Genomic DNA, 23,312 nt, shown 5'->3' with positions numbered 1-23,312 from the left:
AGAAGATACATAATTCTAGGTGTCGAACTATAATGACTCAAATACCTTTCCCCTTGTCTGAGTGAAGGGAAGAGGCAGGTCCTGCACAATTGTGTACAGGTATTACATGCCCTAGCCACGAAGGGGTGATAACTGTGAGGGGTTCCACCCAGTGACCTCTGCTGGGGTAGCAGTGATAGTGCCCCTGTTTTCCCTCAGTAGCTGGTTTTAGACTTAATACCCCTTGAAGCTGACTAGATGGGTCTGAGCGCTCAGGCTCTGGCCAATCAGCCCTCTTGTTCCAGACTGGCTGCAGACTCAGGCATATGCCCTGGCAATAGTTACACTCCATGTTTCATCGGTTTGTCATCAGGGTAGAACTAAACTTTATTTTTAAAGCGGGGGTGCTTGGGTTGTGGCTTCCAGCGTCTTTGGCTGCAGGAGGATTGCGGGGACGAATACAATTGGCCAGCAGTGCCACCGACCCCAGCTAAAATGTCATTATTACAGAGCGGGAAGTGACTTGCTCCGGGTCTTTGCACCCTAGCGGCCAAAACGCGATTAGAACCCGTGTCTCGGGGCTCCCAGCCCAGCTGAGCAGGGGCCTGCGCTGCAACGGGCGCAGCCCACTGTCAATAGCTGCAGTCTCCTGAGCTCATTGGTCACAGCGGGCCGGGCAAGCAGGCCCCGTCCCCACTGCCCGTCTACGCATCGCAATGACGTCATGAGGGCGAAGGCGCGCTTGCGCCCCATCGGGTTCGAAGAGTCCTTTTCCTGCGCCGGAAGTTTCCGTCCCCGATCAGCTCCTCCCGCTGGTTGTGAGCGCGTGGAATCCTCCCGCGTGTCTCGTTCCCTCCGGAAGCGTTTCCGTGTTCAGATGGTTCCGCTCCTCTCTCTGCCCCTCGCTGCGTCGGACGCGCCCGGATCCCGGAAGTGGCCTCTCCTGCCCGCTCCGGCTGACGCTGGCCGTGAGGATGGCGGAGCCGACCCCGGAGCTGGGCGACAGGGAGATCCGGGACAAGCTCGGCCTGTGGGACCGCAGGCCCCGGCCCACGGCGCCTCTCACCGACCGACAGACGGACTCGGTGCTGGAGCTCAAGGCGGCGGCCGAGAACCCTCCCGTCCCGGCCGAGGTGAGCGGGGAGGGGCCGGGGCAGGAGACCGTTGCGGCGGAGGCGGTTGGGGGGCGCCTGGCGGACGCTGGGGCCTCCCCGTTCCTCTAACGGGAGCAACTGCCACGTAGCCAGGCGGCGCGCGGCCTGGGCCGCCCCCCGGGCTGGGCGGGGTGTGTGGGGGGGAATCATGGGCTGGGCTGGCCGGAGGCTGCTACCCGGGGCCCGCCGGGGGGCGGGGCGTGTCGGGCCACCTCCTGCTGCTGCCCAGGTCGTGCCCTTGGTCTCGGTGGGGCTCTGAGCCGCATCGATCCCGTGCGGAGCTGCCCGCGGTGCGGGGGACCCGGGTCTGGCAGGCGGGGACCTCGCTGGTGGTGCGGCAGCTCGCAGTGCTGTCCTGGAGATGAAATGAGCGAAGTCTTGAGGAGTTATGTGGTTAAGAAGGCCTCTCTGGCATCTTCCCGAAGAGTGAGCTCCAGTACCTGCCCTGTTCTCCATGCAAATAACTACATTTCAACTATCCTAGCGTACTGCTCTGGTTTCACCTGGATTCACTATTCGCTTCCTGTTGCAGGGGGCCGTTCCACCCCAGAGATGGCTCCATTGTAGTAACTGTAGAATCATAGGGACCTCGATAGGTCATCTAGTCCAGCCTCTTGCACTGAGGCAGGACTTACTGTTATCTTCTAGGAATGGCCAAACCGCGGCTCGCAGTTTTACAATTAAAGTGTGGCTCATGGAACCCCCCACATCCCATCATTCTCCTCCTACCAGACGCGGGGAAGGAGGGAAGCTCCGGGCTTCTGCAGTGTGGAGGAGTGGTGGGGCTAGGGGGGGGGGGGGGGGGGGGGGGTGGGGGGTGGGTGGGGGGGGGGGGGGGGGGGGGGGGGGGGGGGGGGGGGGGGGGTGGGGGGGGGGGGGGGGGGGGGGGGGGGGGGGGGGGGGGGGGGGGGGGGGGGGGGGGGGGGGGGGGGGGGGGGGGGGGGGGGGGGGGGGGGGGGGGGGGGGGGGGGGGGGGGGGGGACTCCTGCCCCATGGGAGACACCTGCTAGGGCTTGGGACTTCAGCCCTACTCTTGCTGAAGTCCTGAGCATTGACACATGTGCCTGACACTCAAATTTCTGAAGATTATCATATGCATCTTGGAGGATCTGTAAGTTTGGCCATCCCTGAAAAGTGTTTGACTAGTCTGTTCTTAAAATTCTTTAGTGATGGACATTCCATAATCTTCTAGCTAATTTGTTCCACTGCTTAACTACCCTTACAGTTAGAGGTTTTCCTCATGAAAAACCTAAATCACCCTTGCCACAATTTAAGCCCATTACTGCTTGTCCTTTTTCAGTGGATAAGGAGAACAGTTTATCACCATCCTCTTTTTTTTCTGTTCTTGAAGATTATGTTCCTCCTCAGTATTCTTTTCTCCTGACTAAACACACCCAATGTTTTAAATATAATAATCCAGACAGATAAAATTTTGTGTATGGCTTTCATCTTGTAAAGGACTGTAGGATGCTTTGTTGCCACATAATTTAAAATCAGCACTGAAAGGGAGAATATTCATTAAAATACAACTACGTAAACCCAAACTTCCATAATGTCACAAACGCTAATAAAACATAAGTTGATTCTGCTCTCGTGTGATGTCTGATGAGTTGGGACCTGTAGCAATATGGCATACTTGAGTTATGAATGCATTATTTAGACAGCAGATGTGCTGGGGTAGAGCCTATCAGTTAAAAAATGAAGTATTTCTATTTTTTACCATCATAAAAGTTTATGCCCTATTGATTTTTAACAAGAAGCAATGCAATTAAATTATTTTAACCAGAAGTTGGTCAATAACACATTAGGGTAGTATTGGTTTTCGTTTTACTAGCTCTGCACAATATCACTCTTGTTTGTCTTACCTGCAAACTGTAATACTGCCTGTTGCATATAATTGTTTTAAGCTGTTAAGGTTACTTTGATGAATAGTGTTGTTAGCATTCCGAATACATATTTCTGCTAAGAAGACAGGCCGGTCTGTATCTTGTTAATAACTGTTGTTAGTATAGGTTAATTTATTCAACACCCTGAGCATATTTAATTTCCTTGTGTGAAAATCTGAGTCTCACAATCAGTTTTCTCATATGTTTGCTAGCAGGAAAAACATACATAGCAGCAGCTATGTGCTGGTGGAGTTTACTTAATATATTTAAGATGGACAATTTGGGTATACATGAAGTAGCTAGAAAGTGTAAAACGTTGTTACGGTCTTCAAAATTTCCCTTTGAATGAGAAAATATTTTATAGTTGAATAGAATTATAGTACCTGTTACAAATCCTAGTTTTTTTAAATGCTATTGAATGGACAGATCTATGAAGAAAAAAGGGAACAAAAATGTTGTTGTTCAGAAATACTAGGTGAGTTAATTGAAGTATTTCCATGTAGCTCCATTCTGTTGTAGCTGAATTTTACAACAAATTCTTATTTATGAATGACCAACTTACCTATTTCTTATATTGTATTTAATTGAAATGCAATAAGCTGTCAGCAGACTAATAGTCCAGATGTTTATAGAAGGGTTATTCATTCTTGGACAGCATAGTGATCGAAAGGGTTCGTGCACATGATAATACTTAGCACTTCTATAATGCTGTTCTATCATAGATCTAAATTTGTCTTACAAAAGGAGGTGGGAAAACAGAGAAGCAGAGAAGTTATGGGCTTGATTTTCACAGATGCTGAGCACTCTTAGCTCCCATTGAAATAAATTGGAATTGTGGGTCTTCAACGTATCTGAAAATTGGACTCTAGCTGACTTGCCTGAGTTCACGCAGCTAGTCAGATTAGAAGCCAGGTCCCTTAGCTCTCAGTCTTGTGTGCTATCCACTAGCCTTTCACTTCTGGAAATCTACGTTAAAATTCCACCTCAAGTCACCAGCTTCCCCATCCTTAGACCCGGTTTGTCCATATTACAAAACTACCAGTTTGATTAGCAGGCATGGCAAACCCTGCCCAAGCAAGGATCAGGATTAAATGGTGGCAGACTTGCACCCCAACGAGACCCCACTACAAAGGTCAGGTTTGTGTTGGATCAGAAAACAACCTGAACCTGTTTGGTCGGGTTGTCCCTGTTCACCTTGTCTTGTTGGGGGGTCCTTATCCGCTGTAGGCGCTGCTCCTGCCTGCCAGCCACCGCAACCTCTTTGCACTGTATATGCTGAGGTGTGTTTGTGTCAATGGGTCGCAGTGTCTTTCACTCCACAGTGCAGAGGCGGGTGGCAACCAGCAGGAACGGGCTGTACAGCTGCCACTGTGACAACCCCAGAGGTAGGAGGTGGCTGGAGATGGATTATGGGCACTGGTTATGGGGATCCCCCACCAGGCTGAGCCCCAAGCAGTGGTGTGCTAACACAGGGTCGGAGGGGGAGTGTTGCAGGCAGGTCTGAAAATGACTCAACCCTCTTGGGCTCGGGGCAGGTCAGGCTTTAAAATTAGTCCTGCTAATAGTAGCTAGATAATAGGCATGTTGAATGTCAAAATTAAGATGCATTAACAAAGCTGTCTGAGGAATCTGGCATCATCAGCCTCTACTTTTATGACTACTAAAACTGCCTCTTGCAAAAACAAACAAACAAACAACCTGCTAACAAAAATCAAAAAGATATGAAGTTCTGTTGAATTCATTAGTTATCAGACTTTTAAAACCTAGACGAGGCTTTTTACCTGGTTAATATTTTCAGACAATGACTTTTATTGCCACAGAACTTGTTCTGTGTAGAAAAGTAATACTTTTTTTAAAATTGTGTACAGTGCTCTTTTGTTATGTTCTTGGTTGTTGTGAGTAAGCTTTAATTGTGCAAATGGTGGGCTGTAGCCCACGAAAGCTTATGCTCAGATAAGTTTGTTAGTCTCTAAGGTGCCACAAGTACTCCTGTTCTTTTTGCGGATTCAGACTAACATGGCTGCTACTCTGAAAGAAGAGGATGTTATGTTAGAATAGTTAGGGAGAACATCCTCGTTAGCTGTAAAATTTTTTTCAGGGATAAGATACAGCATCTAATTCCAAGGCAGTCTCCAGTCTAAAAATACTTAAATTAAATTGTCCCAAATTACTTTGATTTTTTTATGTTCAGTAAAATATATTTAATAAGCTTAAATTCTGAAATATAGGAATTATCTTCTAAAGAAACCTTCCTGTATAATCATCTGGAATATCTATTTGGAAGTATTATTTAAAACATTTTGAAATTATTGGAATTTCAGGTTGTGACAATATTGGGCTTGGAATTTCCTTTGGTCATATGGCAGAAAAATCTAATGGAAGTTTGTTTAGCTTGTATGCCAGTCAAAGGGTTTTTGTGCTGTGTAGATACTGTAAACCTTTGTTATTTTGGCTTGCACTTGGAAATATGAATCATCATGGGCTTGTCTCCACTATGGGTGGGATAGATGCTGCGGCGATCAATCCACTGGGGGTCGATTTAGTGGGTCGAGTGAAGACCCGGTAAATCAATGAGAAGAGTAAGGGGAATTGACAGGAGAGTTTCCGTGGTAAGTAGATCTAAGCTACTTTGACTTGAGTTATGCTACTAACGTAACTCAAATTGCGTAGCTTAGATCTACTTTTCCCCATAGTGCAGTCCTGCCCCATGTCTTCTGATATTCAGTCCACAAACATTAATTTGTCTTGCTGTTTAGCTAGCTAAACTGGAGATTTGTAACGCTTTTCAATAATATAGATCATATCCAAGAGGGTTGTATTAATTCATTTTCAGTTAATCTTGTTTAGTAGAAAGTATTAATTTTTTTTTTTTTTTTGGTCCTGGGATAATTAAGTGAATATTTTAAATATTTCTGAATTTTGATACTCTGGTGTTTAAATATATTATTGAAATAGTTTATAAAATGTCCATGCTGATTATTCCTTCAAAATTAAACAAACGGGAACTTAAGAAATAAGTTTGGTGTGATTGAGATGTTGTTTACACTATTGCATATTAATTTAAAATTAAGCGTTAATTTTTAAAAAGTAATTTAACTAAAATGATGGGATTTTTATGTACAGCTTCCAATTGAAGATTTATGCAGTTTAACATCACAGTCACTAAGTGTCGCGCTGGCTGCAGCAATACCTGAATCAACAGAGGATATCCTCTTGAAAGGATTCACCACTTTGGGAATGGAAGATGAAAGAATTGAAACTGCACAGCAGGTAAATCACACCAAATTAATTGCTTTATAATCCTAGAGGCATCATTTCAGTGCTAAAATTCTTCCCAGTGGATTTGTGAAGCTTTAGTGTGCCTTTCTTATGTTTTTTATAAAATTCTTTTGTTAGCATTTGAGACATGCAAAAAAATTGAAGAAAATTAAACTTTAACATCTTGGTTGTTCAATACTAGATGTTTTTCCTGTATTGAGAGGCTAAAGCATCAACAAAGGACAGTGGTGTTGCCCGCAGAATGTTGCATTTCAATCCCATAATGTTTGCAGTGAGATAGACAGTGCTAATGTTGTGCTCCTAGAAACTCAAGGAGATCGCATTCTACCTTTTTCCTTTAGTTAGGTGGTAGAATTGTGCTCTGCTAGGTTCTGGACTGTCTGAATCATTGTTGAGTACTTAAGGGTTTTTTTCCTTTAATAATGAAAGATGCTTATGTTGTGGTGCAATTCATCATCTATATCCTGTTGATTGCTCTAGAACTCCAGATATGATGGTTTCTCTAATTGGTTCCTTGTAATGTCTGGGTTGTTGACAATCTAAAAATCTGTGTTCTAGTTCTTCTCATGGTTTGCTCAGCTGCAGGCCCAGATGGATCAAGATGAAGGTGCTAAGTACAGGTATGATCCTTCTTCCATTTGTTGAATTTTATCACTGTATATTTTTAGTCTCTGCCCCCAGCAACAGCTTCTAAACTAGAAGTGAAATTTTGCTTTTATGTATATATCAGTTCCCACTTAGACATATTACAGCATATGATATGTAGGATTTTATCCTGTCCACTAATATATATGCATCTAATTTTTCAGCATCCTATGGCACTTTTCCCAGTTATGTCTAATTTGTATCTATTTTCACCTGACTGACTTTCTTTCTTCAATCTGGGAAGGACTACTTTCAACTGACTTTAGCTGTTTATCAACTATTCATAAAGAGTTGTGTCTGAAACATTTCTGAGTGACTGATGATCTTAGATATTTCTACTGTGGCTAGTGCCACAATGTTGAGTTGCCACATCCAAAATTAAGAGCATGCATTAAATTTTACTGTAAAATAACCTGCTCTTTTCCCTATCGCTTGGTTTTTACGGTCTGCTTGTTCTCTGGCCTTTATTGTGGGAAGAGTTTTGTGTTGTATCTGGAAAATGGTAAGGCTTGGGATTATTCTGAGCCCATATTTGTGAACCTGTCGCAAAGTTGGAGAGTTGCATCCCTGTTCTCTCTATTATGATGTGTTTCTGATGCATGGCAGTAGTGTTTGTAGATCACAGATGGAAAAGTGGTCTATTACGTGGCTATGCTTTATCAGTTTTAGTTGGAGGAGTCTAGAGAAGAGTGTTAATTAGTTCTGTGCCCTTACTATTCTGGGGATTACACAAGTCTGAGAAGAATTTATGATTTTACATACTGTTGTATATGTGCTAAAATAGAGCACAGTAGTTGAGGCCCAAGAGTCATTAGTTTTGAAGTTCCTTTTTGATTTAAATTGGGCACTTAACATTGTTTTAATTTATGCTTAATAGTGTTTGAAAATTGATGTCTTATCAGTTTTAAAACAGAATCTATGACCCATGAGCTTAAATATCAGGTCAGTTTGTGATTTAAGATTTTATTATACATTGTTTTTTGTTCTATGCATTTACTTCCTACAAGTGATCTACTCTTTTCTAGAGAGGTTTATGTATCCTCAGGAAAATGGAGTAAATCATGCTATGTATTGGTTATATTTTTAAATATAAAAAGAAAAACATTACCCTTTTTCATTGTGGTTCTCTTCTCTAGACAGATGAGGGATTATTTGTCTGGATTTCAGGAGCAATGTGATGCTATATTGAATGACGTGAACAGTGCTCTTCAACATTTGGAGTCTTTGCAGAAACAGTATCTCTTTGTGTCCACCAAGACAGGAACACTGCACGAAGCCTGTGAGCAGCTTTTGAAAGAGCAGGTAATTTGTGATACGGTAGTTACTGAAGCTTTTTAAATTGAAAGGTACCAAAAAATAAAGTCCTCTGTTTACAGAACAGGCATCTTGTGGGCAGTAATGGCAGTGCATGATTTACTCCTGAGGGAATTCTGTGCCAAAAAAATAAAAGTTCTGCACACAATATTTTAAAATTCTGCAAATTGCATTTGTCAAGAAATAAATGTGGAGGCTCAGCATAGCAGTGGGGAGCACAGCCCAGTGGCGCTGGGAGATCACCCTGCAGCCCCCCCCTAACCCTGGGACACAGACTCGGCGGTGAGGCTGCACCCAACCCTGACACAGCACAAGGGTCAGACCTGCCCCAGAAACACACAGGGGCTCTGCCTCTCCATGCCAGGTGTGGGCAGGCAGGCTCAGCCCAGCAGGATCCAAGCGTGGAGGGTCTTAGTGAGGGTGGATCCAGATGTGTGGTGAGAGGGTTCTGTGTGGGTCAATCTGGGTTCAGCTGGCTCTGTGTATGTGTGTGTGGGGAAGGGTCTGGGTGTGGGGGCATCTGGATGTACAGGGTCTTGTTGGGGCAGTTCTGGGTGCAGGGGCAATGGGACTCTGCAGAGGGATCCAGTTGAAGGTGGTTAGAGCTCAGCGGAGAGGAGTCTGGGAGTGGGGGATGGGGCTCGGCACGGGGGAGGATGAGTGTGGGGGGCTTTTTGGGGAGGTCCTTGGTTCAGAGGAAGAAACAGAACAGGAGCAGAGTTCTCTAGTCTCTTCACTATGGTCCCTGGGAGTTGAAGAGGAGAGTTCCTAGTGAAAACACTTTTCTGAAATTAGAAAGGTCATGTTGGAATTGTGTAAACCATTCACCAGAAAGTCATATATTTTAATGTGGAAATATTTTCTTCAGTAGCCACCTAATTAGAGGAACATCCTAAGACTTTTTCCATTCCTCTTTTTTGGATTGTTTTACCTGTGAAAAATTTGGGTTAAGGTTTGTCATTTATACAGGTTTATTTAGCAGTTGTCTCTGCCTACCATTTCTCAGCTGGGGGCTGCCCTTTATTTTTTGCACCCCTTTAGTAAAGGATTTTTAAAAGGTCTCTTAAGCTGTTCACACTTATTCATAAACCCACAAGTCCTTCGGGTTTCAATTTAGTTGTCTGCAGACTGATGAAATTACTGTTTGAACATTTATGGGAATGTTGCTTAAACTTTCTCTGTTGGAAAACAGAAAACTAAATGAGTTGTAGGCTGTTGTAGCCTGTCTTACACCATGTTCCACTCAGACAAAATGGTCATGAAGCATTAACCAAAATTGTCAAAGGTTGTTATAGCTAAACTGATACTATTCTGAAAAGTGATGCCACATAAACAGCATTATGAGTGGTTCCATGTTTGTTTACTATCCAGCTGACCTCAAGAGCAAGTGCTCAGTATACGAGTAAACATATTTAATATTTAGAGAGACAAGGTCAGGTAATATCTTTTATTGGACAAACATCTGTTGGAGAACAGTCTGTGTCATCAGAAGAAGTTGGTCCTGTCAAGGTTCCTTCCCCACTCTGAACTCTAGGGTACGGATGTGGGGACATGCATGAAAACCCCCTAAGCTTATTTTTACCTGCTTAGGTTAAAACTTCCCCAAGGTACGAACTATTTTACCTTTTGCCCTTGAACTTTATTGCTGCCACCACCAAACGTCTAACAGATATATATAACCGGGAAAGAGCCTGCTTGGAAACGTCTTTCCCCCCAAAAATCCTCCCAAACCCTACACCCCCTTTCCTGGGGAAGGTTTGATAAAAGTCCTCACCAATTTGCATAGGTGACCACAGACCCAAACCCTTGGATCTTAAGAACAATGAAAAAGCAATCAGGTTCTTAAAAGAAGAATTTTAATAGAAGAAAAAGTAAAAGAATCACCTCTGTAAAATCAGGAGGGTAAATAACTTACAGGGTAATTAGATTCAAAACATAGAGAATCCCTCTAGGCAAAACCTTAAGTTACAAAAAGACACAAAAACAGGAATATACATTCCATCAGCACAGTTTATTTTCTCAGCCATTTAAAGGAATCACAATCTAACGCATATCTAGCTAGATTACTTACTAAGTTCTAAGACTCCATTCCTGTTCTGTCCCCGGCAAAAGCATCACTCAGACCGAAAGAGAGGCTTTGTTTTTTCTCCCCTCCAGCTTTGAAAGTATCTTGTCTCCTCATTGGTCATTTTGGTCAGGTGCCAGCGAGGTTATCCTAGCTTCTTAACCCTCTACAGATGAAAGGGTTTTTCTTCTGGCCAGGAGGGATTTTAAAGGTGTTTACTCTTCCCTTTATATTTATGACAGGTCCAAAGGAAGATATTACCTCACCTGCCAACATGGCTACACCACGCAACAACACTGCATACAATTTTTTTTGTCAGCACTGCAAACTCAGTCTGAGATGTTAGTCTAACTGCTTCCTTTTCTTATCCCACATCACCACCAATAATACGGTTCTGCAGAGCAAAATATGCTCTCAATAAGCACCATCCATGCATTGTTCAAATTTATGTCCTCAATGACTCTTATGTAAACATCCCATTGCATTTAGTGGCTTTGCACATGTGCAACTGCTTGGAAATCAGTAAACTATTCTGATATTGAAAGAAGAAAGATTATATAAAAGTAAATGATATTCTCCAAATCTACTGCTTCTGCAGATCTATAATGACTTTTTCCGAGTTATTTTTTGGATGCTTTTGAGGGATAAAGGAACTGAAGATAGGAATGTTTGCATGGTATATTTTTAAAGAATGTTGGGATCCTGAAGTGCTTCAGAATAGCATATAATAGCTTTACTACTTGAAAAGATTCTACGGCTCCTTCAGAATACTGCAAGACCCCTAGGTTGTGTGTCCGTAAAGACAATACACTTGAGAACAGCATTTAGTGGTAACGTTTCTTTCTTTAATTCAGAGTTTAGAACTTGACAGGATTTCTGCTTTCTGCATATTTTTTTGTGGTCTGTTATGTAGCTAGCAAAATCTGATCTTATTTTTTTAACATGTCTTATTTGAAACCTAAATAGTTTAAGTTACTTACAGTCTTTTATTTGCTCTGTTTGAACAGTCGGAACTTGTTGACCTGGCTGAAAATATCCAACAGAAACTCTCTTATTTTAATGAACTAGAAAATATTAACACAGTAAGTGTTGTTTTATTTCTTATAATCTTAGAAAGTCAAGTAGGCTATATTAATCATCTCAGTTCTGTGACCAAAATTAGTTATTTCTGATGTTTTCTTAATTTCTTCTGATTGATGTGTTTTTGGTTTTTAAAGAAATTAAATTCCCCAACGTTGTCTGTGAACAGTGAAGGATTTATACCTATGCTGGCTAAGCTTGATGATTGTATTACATATATTTCATCACATGTAAGTAACTTAACATTTTGTATTTTTTGATTAAATCTTAACACTTTAGAGATGCATATTCTAGTTACTTTGGATTTTTAAAAATGTGTTTATTTTTACAGAGGGAAAAAAGGCAAGGAAGACACTTTCTGCTCCTTAAAATGTATCTTATCTGCATACATTTAGTCCACTTATGCTTAAGTTTATAAACCTGCTACAGTTAGCTTGCATTGGATACTTTTTACCTTTTACTTGTTCTTTTTAAAAGTATTTTTTGTACATCTGCCATTACTGCCACATTTAAAATGTTTTTCTTTGTTCTTTGCAGCCTAATTTTAAAGATTATCCCGTGTATTTGGTTAAGTTTAAACAATGTCTTTCTAAAGCTATGCACCTTATGAAAACATACACTGTGAACACACTACAGAACCTCACAAGCCAGTTGATAAAAAGGGTAAGTTGGGTAAGCAGGTACTGACTTGATTAGTCTGATGTATTTGTAATAACCCTAGACCAGGGGTTCTCAAACTGGGGGTCGTGACTCTTCAGGGGGTGACAAGGTTATTACTTGGGGGGTTGAGAGCTGTCAGCCTCCACCCCAAACCCCACTTCACCTCCAGTATTTATAATAGTGTTAAATATAAAAAAATGTGTTTTTAACTTATAAAGGGGTCGCACTCATAGGCTTGCTGTGTGAAAGGGGTCACGAATACAAAAGTTTGAAAACCACTGCCCTAGACAGAACCAAAAATACCTGCAACTTCTTTTAATATTAATTTGACTGATGCTAATATTAATTACACTGTTGTATTGGACAAGCATTTTTTGGTGATATGGCCCATTTAAATACTTTCTTTTGATTAGTTTGTAGAGCACATTAGTTTACGCTGCTCTGGGACAGCTGCAGAGCTGCAATGACAGGCGCAAGTAATCCAAGCGATATCTTGAAAATAGGCTATAAAGATGAATTTTTAAAAGGAACAAAGGGGAGTTAGGTGACCAGCTTCTATTGACTTTCAATGGGAGTTGAACACCTAACTACCTTTTGTGCCCATGCAAATCTCCCCTAAAAAGCTTGCAGAGATGATAAAATCTGAGTAGCAAAATTATGTATTTGACTATATAACTTTGGCTGAAATCTGGTGAGAATAAATAATTCCTGTGAGCGTTTTGTAACGTGATTCAGAAGATTTGGGGGTGGGGAAAATGAGCCCATATCCCTTCTCAGAACTTGAATGTGTGCACACTAACATATTGCCATTCAGACTTCTGTTACACTGTATACCTTTACAGAGGTAATTTACTGTGTCTCCATTGCTTTTATTTTACATGCTTTTCTTTTTCATTTCCTTCTGTTGTCTTCCTTTCAGTGTCTCCATTTTCTTTCCCTTTCTCTCTTTGGCTGCATTGCTCTGTCTCCCTTTCCACCCATTTTTTCCAGTTTCTCCCTTTCTTGTCTCCTCATCCCGAGAATCTCTCTTGTTCCCCTCTTCCTCAGTCTCACTGCTTTTCTAATCTATCTCTTCAGCCTCTCCCTCCTATATCCCCTGCAAACTAAGGTACTGTCTACAGTGCAACCCCCTTCCCCCCCAAAAAAACAAAAAAAACAAAAACAAAAAAACAAAACAAAACAAAAATAAAACAGACTCAGGCAGTGAGTCTCACAGCCCAGGTCGGCTGAGTTGGGCTTATGCTGTGGGGCTAAAAACAGCAGTGTAGACGCTTGGGTTGGAGCCTGGGTTTTGAAACCCAACGGGAGGCATGGGTCTCAGCCTGCCCTCAGGCTGGAACCTAGGCTCTGAGACCAACTCCCCTTGTTGGGTTTCAGAGCCCCGGCTCCAGCCTGAGCCTGAATGCCGACACTGTTGTTTTTAGCCCTGTAACGTGAGCTCAGTGAGCCTGAGTTGGTTTACCTGGGTTCTGAGACTCACTGCTGTGGGCCTTTTTTTTTTTTCAGCATAGACATTCCCTAAGGATACATCTACACCACAGTACAACACCCGTGGCTGACCTGTGTCAGCTGTGGGGCTGTAAAATTACAGTGTAGGTGTTCAGGTTTGCACTGGTGCCCAGGCTCTGGGACCCTGTGAGGCTAAGGATTTAGCTAGATTAAAAGAGGGATTGGACAGTTTTATATGAATAACAAGAATGTCCAGAGTTATACTAGGTAATGCTAACAAAAAGGGTACTGGAAGAGAGACAGAACTTCATGTTTCAGGGTTTAAGCCAATCTCTAGCTATGGGGGATTATGAATATGACCTTCGTGGAGGAGGAAAGGGAAGATTACCCCATATCCTTCTACAATGAGGTTTTTTTGCACTTTCCTCTGAAGCATCTAGTGTTGGCTTCAGAGATAGGTTAGTAGATTAGATGGACCACAGGTCCGATCCAGTAAGGCAGATCATATGTTACTGTGGAAAGAAATTCATTGGGGGCTAGCCTGCTATTTGCAGTCTCTTCTGCTTTCCCTCTGAAGGTCTTCTCTCTGCCTCCTAACGGGACAGGAAACCAGTGTGGTGGTCTCTATTTGTGGGAGCGCAGCCAGACTGCTTCAGGGGATGGGTAAAGAAGAGTTAGAGGTGGGGCTACTTTTTGCCCTCTTCATGTCACAGGCTGAATGCTGCTACTTCTCCCCCCGACCTCTGTGGGAAGTGCCCTGGGAGCAGGAGAGGGAGGTGAGCTGGTGACTAAATTATCCAGAAGGTATTCAAATGTGCAAGGTTCTTTTTTCTGCTCTCCATTCTGGTCTATTACTAGAGCAGGTAAAAGCTCTTGCTTTGCACTGAGCTGAGCCATGGAGGGCAAGGCAAATGCCTGAGACTCTGGCAGCCCAGTTCAGGCTTCGGTGGGAGTGGGTTGAATTTTAACTCAACCTCTCAGTTCCAGGATAGAAGTTAGGTTTCCATTTATCAGTGGTCACCATTTCTGGTTAATCAGTGGAACAGCATTGGCAGGTTTCAGAGGAAATGGCATTGTGACTGTTTTTTAGTGGAGAAGAAGGGAGAGAAGTAAAAATAAAAGTGTGCAATAAATATTCTAACCCTTGCTGCTCTGGTCTTGAATATTGTTCTCCCAACTGGGTTTATCTGAGTTTTGAGAGAGTGCCAGCCTTTGGCACACTGAATAGAAAAGCATAAAAAGGTCATAAAAGTGCAAACATTTCACAAAACAGTTCCTCAAAAGCTTAAATGTCTCAACCAGTTAATACTATGAGCTAAATATAGACTAATCTTATTTATCAATTTTGTTCTTTCTCTCTTCAGGATCCTTCATCTATGCCAAATTCTGACAATGCCTTCACACTATTTTACGTAAAATTCAGAGCTGCTGCTCCCAAAGTTAGAGTAAGTAGCTTGGTAATCAATAGCTGATAGTGAAGCCATAAAATGAGTTTTAAATTCATTGTTAATGCTAATATGTGGACTGCAGTTTATTTCTGTTTTAAGGATAGTGTTCAGATCTACCTTCCTATGTTAGAAAATGGTGAATGATGCATTTCTTACTTACTAGATGATGAACATTAATTTTTTACTCATTATTTTTGTCAAGCTGTGTTTTGGATGGAAATTAGAATTAAACTAAAAATACACGAACAGCATTTTAAAATAGTTTATTAGTTAAATAAAATCACCTTTAAATGTTCTGATACTTTTTTCTTGTGTAAGTATCGAAGAATGTTTTGCATTTAAAACTGAATTATTAAGCAAGGGAAATATCTGTAGCTAGTGAATTAATCTGATTGTTTCTGATCACCACGTCTTTCAAAGACTTTAGAATTAGTGGATCTCAACCTCTCACCTCATTTTTGATAGATTGGGAGAGGGAAACAAGCTTTCCTGTTTTTGTTTTTCCAATTCTTAATTTTTCTCAACTTTGTACAAACTAAATATTGAAACGAATGAGTTGAATAAACTACAATGAAGAAAATATTCTCTTCATCTGCAGAGGAGCGTACTGCTGTGTCAAAAGGTGGTTTAGCACTTCAACAAACTCTTGTTCCAAGTGCTTAGCCAGTGCCTTCCACCAGTTCAGTGGTTTGACTTTCTTTAAAACTTCAGCAACAAACATACTGCTTTAATATTTTTTATTTAATTGATTTTAATAGGTTATAGTGCTCTAAAGCCTTAATGTAGGTTGCCATAATTTCAAAAGTAATTTTAAATAGGTGTATTTTTAAAAAGAAAAATGTTTACATTTAAGAGTGATTTCTTTTATTAAAAAATAATTTTTATTCACCCTTAATGTGCTTGGAGTTCATGGGTTTTTTTTTTTGTCTTTTTGTTCTCTTTCAATATAGACTCTTATTGAGCAAATAGAGCAAAGATCTGAGAAGATGCCAGAGTGAGTATAATATAATACATTTATTTTCAAGTGTTTGAAATTCTGGAAGCTTAGAATATTTTACCTCAGTTAAAAATATTGAGTTAAATAAATACTGCTTTTTGGAAACACCCCCCCCCCAACAAACAAACAAACAAAAAAACTAATAACTTTGCTTTGTTTTGAACTATGTAGCAGAAAAGTTAGAATACTGGCAGTGGTGACCTGAAAATCTAAATCCCTTGTACACAATTGTTAGGTTTTTTGTTTTTGTTTTTGGCTAGGTACCAGCAACTTCTGAATGAAATCCATCAATGTTACCTTGCTCAGCGGGAACACTTGCTAGGCCCTAGTATTACTAGTACTGTAACGGAATTAACCAGTCAGAACAACAGAGATCATTGTGCTCTGGTAAGAATCTTAGTGGTGGGGTTTTTTTGTATGTTTTCAGATTTCTTTAGCAAAACTCAGATTCCTTTCTAGATCCAACCAGCCTTGGATAAAATGACAGATTTCCAGAAATGTTATTAGTGTGAAATTTTGTCCAGTTTTTAGTAAAGTTTATGAGTTTTTTCCCCTTGTAAAATCTGTGCTGTTCCTCACAAAGTGACACTGACAAAAAGTGATTCTCTTTTAAACTTTGCCCAGTGCATGCAAAAACATAAAAGTTTCCCAAGGAGCTTTCACTTGTTTGGCAAAATCTGTGCTAGAGATCTAGTACCTCCTTTTCAACATAGTGTAATTTTGAACAGCTGAGAGAGTAAACTCCAAATTAGTCTTATCTGTAGCAGCAAAAATCACTAACATCCCTTTCAATGTAAATGCAAGAAAAATACAATTTGTTAATTAAGTATTTGTATTTATGAAATGCAGGTACGAAGTGGCTGTGCCTTTATGGTCCATGTGTGCCAGGATGAACACCAGCTCTACAATGAGTTTTTCACAAAACCAACACCAAAATTGGAGTAGGTAGTACATACTGTTCTTGTTTTTTTGCATGCCATGTTTAATGTAGTGTTATACAATAAGTATCATCAGAGGTTAGATTAGGCAGTGTTGAGGTGGTTTGCGTGGACTAATAGTTTTTCCTGATGGTTCCTGTTTTGTGCTCCAGAATCAAAGCTTTAATTGAATTGTTTTTAAATCTCTAGCCCTTATGATTCTGAAGATAGTCTTAAACTCCTGAACCTAGTGTGAGCTGATGTGCGTGGTTTGAAAGACTTCCCTTCTGGAAGTCATTATTCTACTTTATTTCAGGTTCTTATACTGTGCCTATCATTGTAGTGTCTGTGCACCTGGGCGTAAACTGTCTCTGGTTCCTCTCATTGGGAAGTTAAGACTGATGTGTAACAATAATTATTTAAATGTCAGAATTAACTAATTCAGTGATAATCAAAGCACATGCGAAAGAGGGACACTGATATTATGAAAATCTACACGGTCTGCTTTGACTGACATCATTTTAGTGTCACATTGTGGGTGGGTGGAGCTTGAGGAAAATTCTTCCGCTCATTTTTCCAGTTGGCTCCTTGAAGCCAAAAGCTAGAGGGGAGAAGCAAAGGGCATCAGAGCCTTATTAAAAGGAAGCCAAGCTCCGAAATGCCAACAGGGCATCTGAGTCTCACTTGGGGTACTATACCCAAGGAGCCCTTTGAAGCCTAATTGGGGATCCATGCTCCAGTGAGGAGGAGCCCAGGGATATCTAATCCCCATCAAAGAGGAGCCAAATTATGAAGCCCAGCAGAGCACAAATGTTTGTATTCTGAACATCTGCTGAGTAATGCCCAATTTTCACATCTTGACTGGACAGAGCCAGGAAGCCAGTTCACCTGCCTCATTTGCTCGTCAGTTCAACCCCTGGCATCATTGGGAATATGCAAATATTGACTATTCAGGTTAGGGTCACTACAATTAAGATGCTTATTCTTTTCTTAACCCTAAAAGTGACCCTATTTCCCAACAAAGATGCTGATTCTCTGAGAGTCACTCATTTTGGTGCCTGAATATGGATCTATGAACCTTCCTTTAGGCACCCAGGCTTGACATTTTTGCCCTGAATTCTTGCTGCTGCTGTTTTTTTTTGTGTGTGTGTGGTGTTGGGCTGTTGAAATTTGCCCCCTTTTCTCAGTGTCTGCTCTTACTTTACCTTGGCAAGCAGCCCTGATTATGCTGTGTTATATTTTGAGAGCTCTTACAGGATGCCCATACCAAAATATGTACATTTTAAAAATTTATATTTTCGTCAGCTATTCACAAAAAGAAAAGGAGGACTTGTGGCACCTTAGAGACTGACAGATTTATTTGAGCATAAGCTTTCGTGAGCTACAGCTCACTTCATTGGATGCTCAAATAAATTTGTTAGTCTCTAAGGTGCCACGAGTCCTCCTTTTCTTTTTGCGAATACAGACTAACACGGCTGCTACTCTGAAATCAGCTGTTCAGTTACTTGGACAGAGTTCAAGATGCCTACTGCAATTGTCAGTAATTCCGCCTTTAAAAAACATGGTTTATCTAGTTTAGAAGGACTTTCCTATTGGAGTAAACTTTCAAATATATGAAAGTGTAAATACTTTAAATCCTCTGATTGAATTCTTTAATTTATTTTCTGTTAATTAGCAGGCATGATTTAAATGTTCAGATTTTCATAAGCACATTACTGGGACTTCATTGAAATCTAGGAGAAGCTCATCTGAGAGAGTGAGACAGCTCTTGTTAAAATACAAATCTTCTATGATAGGAGAGGGAGCACTGAAAAATGACAGTGTAAACTTATTTTAGCATGAATATTAGTATTTCCTAGTTTGCTATAATGTAATACTCTGTAAGTAGGGCTTAATTATAGAACTGTGCTCTCAATAGCTACACATCAGTTCTAAGGAGAAGGGATGCCAGATTTGTAAATTGGGTCTGAGATTATAGATTTTATATAATTCAGTTATGAATGGTAACTTCAGTTGGATTAAAATTAGGATACATTATGCTGTAAACAGTTTGTTGGTGCTGGCATACAGGAACTAGTCCTTTCTGTAACATGATCTTAGTTAGTATTTTGGTATCCTGGAAATGTTTTTTTATGATATCATACATTTTATCTTTCTTCTAGTGAACTTTTGGAGAAATTGTGTCTCTCGTTATATGATGTCTTCAGGCCATTGATCATCCATGTTATTCACTTAGAAACTTTGTCTGAACTCTGTGGAATTCTCAAAAATGAGATGCTTGAAGATCATGTACAGAACAATGGTAATACATAGGTGGAAAATGAGTGACTGTGGTGTTAATCAGTGTTAGAAACTACTAAACTTCATAGGAAACCGGATGTAGATGTTTCTTATGTGCTAAACGTGTTAGAGGTGACACATGATTATTTTAGATGAACTTTGTCCTTTTTTTGTTACATTATGGTAAAAAAAAATTGTTTTAAAACATTTCTGTATTGAAATGAGTATACAAGGGGTATTCTAGAGATTCTTGTTACATTTTGATTTTACTAACAGGCCTTGATCCTACAAATGCTTATGCATGTGTATAACTTTACTCTCACAACTAATCATGTTGATGTCAGTGGAATTGCTCAGATCAATGAATTTGTGCTCTTGTGGGGTACAGGACTAGTGCCATGTAGAGTGCAATGAAGAGAATAGTGTATGTTATACTTTACATCTAGTCAGGGATTCCAGATTTTTTTGAAAAGTCGTCTTATTCATGTGGGAACCAGGGTTGGCAATTTCCTGGGGGAAAAAACTGGATTAGGACACGGTGCTGGTAAATTCCACTTAAACCCTGTTTAAACTGGGAAAAATAATTGCATCAGTGTCCAGCACATTCAGCAAGCATAGAATGAATCTTTTCAACTTTGGATACATCCATTCAAACCTGAGGAATAGGCTCAGTCTATCCCCAGCATCAAAGTTGGTCTTTTGCTGTAGGCTGCTGCAAGGTCAGATGGACCAGGACTGGTAGTCTGCAACTCTGCATGCTTATGATTGCTTCATGCTTCAAGCCTAGAACTCTGCATTGTTGTTGTTTTCATATAATGGAATGTTTTTGAGTTTTGTGTGTGTAATATTGAAAACTGAAATGAATCATAAGATGTATAGCTTCCTTGAGAAGATACTGAGCCCGAAATGTGTACAGACATTCTGATGTTCAGTATTATAATTTTATATATATTAGTATTCTACCCACTGCAGTTTTACTTTTTATTTGTATAATCCTAAATTAAGCTATGAATACTGTTGTCTTACGTAACTAAAATAAAGTGTAATGTGTGAAATAATGAAACAGTTTTTAAAATAGAAAATGCCTTAAATTGAGGTGGTAAAAAGCATGATTTTACCTGGTAAAAACCACCTCTGGTAAATATCATGCCATTCCTGTTAGGAACTAGTTCTTCATTTGTGGCTTACTGTGAAACTTATGAAATCTAGTCATATGCCTTTAGATTTCCATTCCCTTGTAGTATGTAATTGCATATGGAATAAATATGCAGAAATTTCTGCTCATCTGAGTGGCTATCCATCTCTGGGATTGTGAAGATAGTTAATTTACTTTCCTAAGAACAGAATTGTGACCCTGATCCCTCACACTATCAAAAACAAAACACAGAAGCACAGTATGACACTTCAGTCCACATGGTAATACTGTACTGTGTATATGACAAAACTACTCTAGGGCATATTCTTAGTATAAAGGCAAAAACTTCATTTTGACATATATTTTTAGCATCTCCCAAAAAATCAGCATACTTAAACTGTAATATGGTATGTTATGTTCTGTCGTATTCCTAGTTTGCGTGTGGGGAAATCTTAGGCAGAGAGAGAGCTGAAGTGACTGGCCCCACACCACATAGCAAGTCAGTGACAGAGCTGTAGTTAAGAGCGCAAGAGTTCATGGCTTGTTACAAACCATTCATTGTGCAGCTCTTCAAATGTTATTTGTGCCTGGCTTTCTTTGCAGCACGTAAATTAATTTGTGACAAAGTATGAAACTCAAAAATTCTTTTTAAACATTATTTTCTAGATGTAATTACTGAGCAATTGTATTGGTGTTTTTTTGTCAGCAGAACAACTGGGTGCATTTGCTGCTGGTGTCCAGCAGATGTTAGAGGATGTACAAGAACGCCTTGTATACAGGACATTTATCTACATTCAGACAGACATCATAGGTTACAAGCCTGCTCCTGGGGATCTTGCATATCCAGATAAATTGGAAATGATGGAGGTATAGTATCAGTTTGCTTTATTTGCTTTCCTAGTTTATACATCATATGCAATTATATAGTGAAGAGCATGGCAAACAGGATTTTTCTATTTATATGTGTATTTAAAAGCATTGACACCATCAGGGTGGCATCCGTTGATTAATCTTTGGCCCTGAAATCAGATAACTTGATAAAAGATATATTATACTAAGTCAATCTGGACACAATTTCTACCACAGCATTAGTGTGCATTGTGGTGCTTCTAACTTTCTCTTCTTTAAACAATTTCTGTTTATTTATTTTAATGTTCTTGGTTTTTGTCAATGGAAAGTTGGAGTTAAATGTACTGAATTGTAGGATAAATTCTACGGACGGACACAGTCGGCTGATATTTTGTTTTCAAAGTTGCTGGTCTGATACTGGCTTAAAAAAAAGCTTCAAAGATTAATTTGTTAGGTCGCTAGTAGTTTCCAATAACTTTCTCTTTCAAGTAAGTACTGTCACTAGCTATTCATAACAGACATTCCCAGCTTCCTGCAGGGTAAATTCATTCTCTTCACACTGGTCCTGGTGGAAAGAATAAAAAAATAATTTTACTTATAATTTAAAATAAGTATAATGGATACAAGATCTCAGGTAAATGACTCATAGTGTCAATATCTTGTCAAAGAATGATTTGAAAACATCTTTTGGATATAAAGAAAACAGTGAACTTAATACATAATTTAAGGCATATTAAAAACGGATATTTCATTAAAGGGGTTAGTCATAAGAACGTAAGAATGGCCATACTGGGTGAGACCAAAGGTCCATCCAGCCCAGTATCCTGTCTACCAACAGTGATCAATGCCAGGTGCCCCAGAGGGAGTGAACCTAACAGGTAATGATCTAGTGATCTCTCTCCGGCCATCCATCTCCACCCTCTTACAAACAGAGGCTAGGGGCACCATTCCTTACCCATCTTGGCTAATAGCCATTAATGGACTTAACCTCCATGAATTTATCCAGTTCTCTTTTAAACCCTGTTATAGTCCTAGCCTTCACAACCTCCTCAGGCAAGGAGTTCCACAGGTTGACTGTGCGCTGAGTGAAGAAGAACTTCCTTTTATTTGTTTTAAACGTGCTGCCCATTAATTTCATTTGGTGGCCCTTAGTTCTTATATTATGGGAACAAGTAAATACCTTTTCCTTATTCACTTCCTCCACACCACTCATGATTTTATATACCTCTATCATATCCCCCCTTAGTCTCCTCTTTTCCAAGCTGAAAAGTCCTAGCCTCTTTAATCTCCCCTCATATGGGACCCGTTCCAAACCCCCAAATCATTTTAGATATGCCAGTATATCTTTTTTTGAGATGAGGGGACCACATCTGTACGCAGTATTCAGTGGGCGTACCATGGATTTCTATAAGGGCAATAAGATATTCTCCGTCTTATTCTCTATCCCTTTTAAAATGATTCCTAACATCCTGTTTGGTTTTTTGACTGCAGCTGCACGCTGTGTGGACGTCTTCAGAGAACTATCCACAAAGACTCCAAGATCTTTTTCCTGATTAGTTGTCGCTAAATTAGCCCCCATCATATTGTATGTATCTATGGGGTTATTTTTTCCTATGTGCATTACTTTATATTTATCCACATTAAATTTCATTTGCCATTTTGTTGCCCAATCACTTACTTTTGTGAGATCTTTTTGAAGTTCTTCACAGTCTGTTTTGGCCTTAACTATCTTGAGCAGTTTAGTATCATCTGCAAACTTTGCCACCTCACTGTTTACCCCTTTCTCCAGATCATTTATGAATAAGTTGAATAGGATTGGTCCTAGGACTGGCCCTTAGGGAACACCACTAATTACCCCTCTCCATTCTGAATATTTACCATTTATTCCTACCCTTTGTTCCCTGTCTTTTAACCAGTTCTCAATCCATGAAAGGATCTTCCCTCTTATCTCATGACAACTTAATTTATGTAAGAGCCTTTGGTGAGGGACCTTGTCAAAGGCTTTCTGGAAATCTAAGTACGCTATGTCCACTGGATCCCCCTTGTCCACATGTTTGTTGGCCCCTTCAAAGAACTCTGATAGATTAGTAAGACATGATCTCCCTTTACAGAAACCATGCTCACTTTTTCCCAACAATTTATAATAGTAAAAAATAAAAACAATGATTGCTGATG

General features: G+C 40.4%; 1 protein-coding gene across 5 annotated transcripts in view; it reads left to right on the top strand.

Moving 5' to 3' along the window:
- Positions 1–849: 849 nt before the first annotated feature.
- COG3 (component of oligomeric golgi complex 3) overlaps positions 850–23,312 on the top strand; it is a 49,690-nt gene continuing 27,227 nt past the window's right edge. For 4 of the 5 annotated variants that reach the window (XM_073344705.2, XM_073344695.2, XM_073344687.2 and 1 more), the window contains exons 1-13: positions 850–1,112; positions 6,143–6,289; positions 6,857–6,918; positions 8,080–8,245; positions 11,330–11,404; positions 11,540–11,632; positions 11,940–12,065; positions 14,876–14,956; positions 15,910–15,953; positions 16,217–16,343; positions 16,806–16,897; positions 19,036–19,175; positions 20,995–21,155. In XM_073344705.2, the coding sequence (XP_073200806.1) occupies positions 954–1,112; positions 6,143–6,289; positions 6,857–6,918; positions 8,080–8,245; positions 11,330–11,404; positions 11,540–11,632; positions 11,940–12,065; positions 14,876–14,956; positions 15,910–15,953; positions 16,217–16,343; positions 16,806–16,897; positions 19,036–19,175; positions 20,995–21,155 (1,473 nt within the window). In that variant the 5' untranslated portion in view covers positions 850–953. Of the gene's footprint in view, positions 1,113–6,142; positions 6,290–6,856; positions 6,919–8,079; positions 8,246–11,329; positions 11,405–11,539; positions 11,633–11,939; positions 12,066–14,875; positions 14,957–15,909; positions 15,954–16,216; positions 16,344–16,805; positions 16,898–19,035; positions 19,176–20,994; positions 21,156–23,312 lie in introns of those variants that run through there. The other variant, XM_073344723.2, reaches the window with a different exon arrangement.

This window comes from Lepidochelys kempii, chromosome 1, assembly GCF_965140285.1.
Source record: "Lepidochelys kempii isolate rLepKem1 chromosome 1, rLepKem1.hap1, whole genome shotgun sequence".
Taxonomy (NCBI): Eukaryota; Metazoa; Chordata; order Testudines; family Cheloniidae; genus Lepidochelys; species Lepidochelys kempii.
This window is presented reverse-complemented; position numbering and strand designations above follow the sequence as displayed.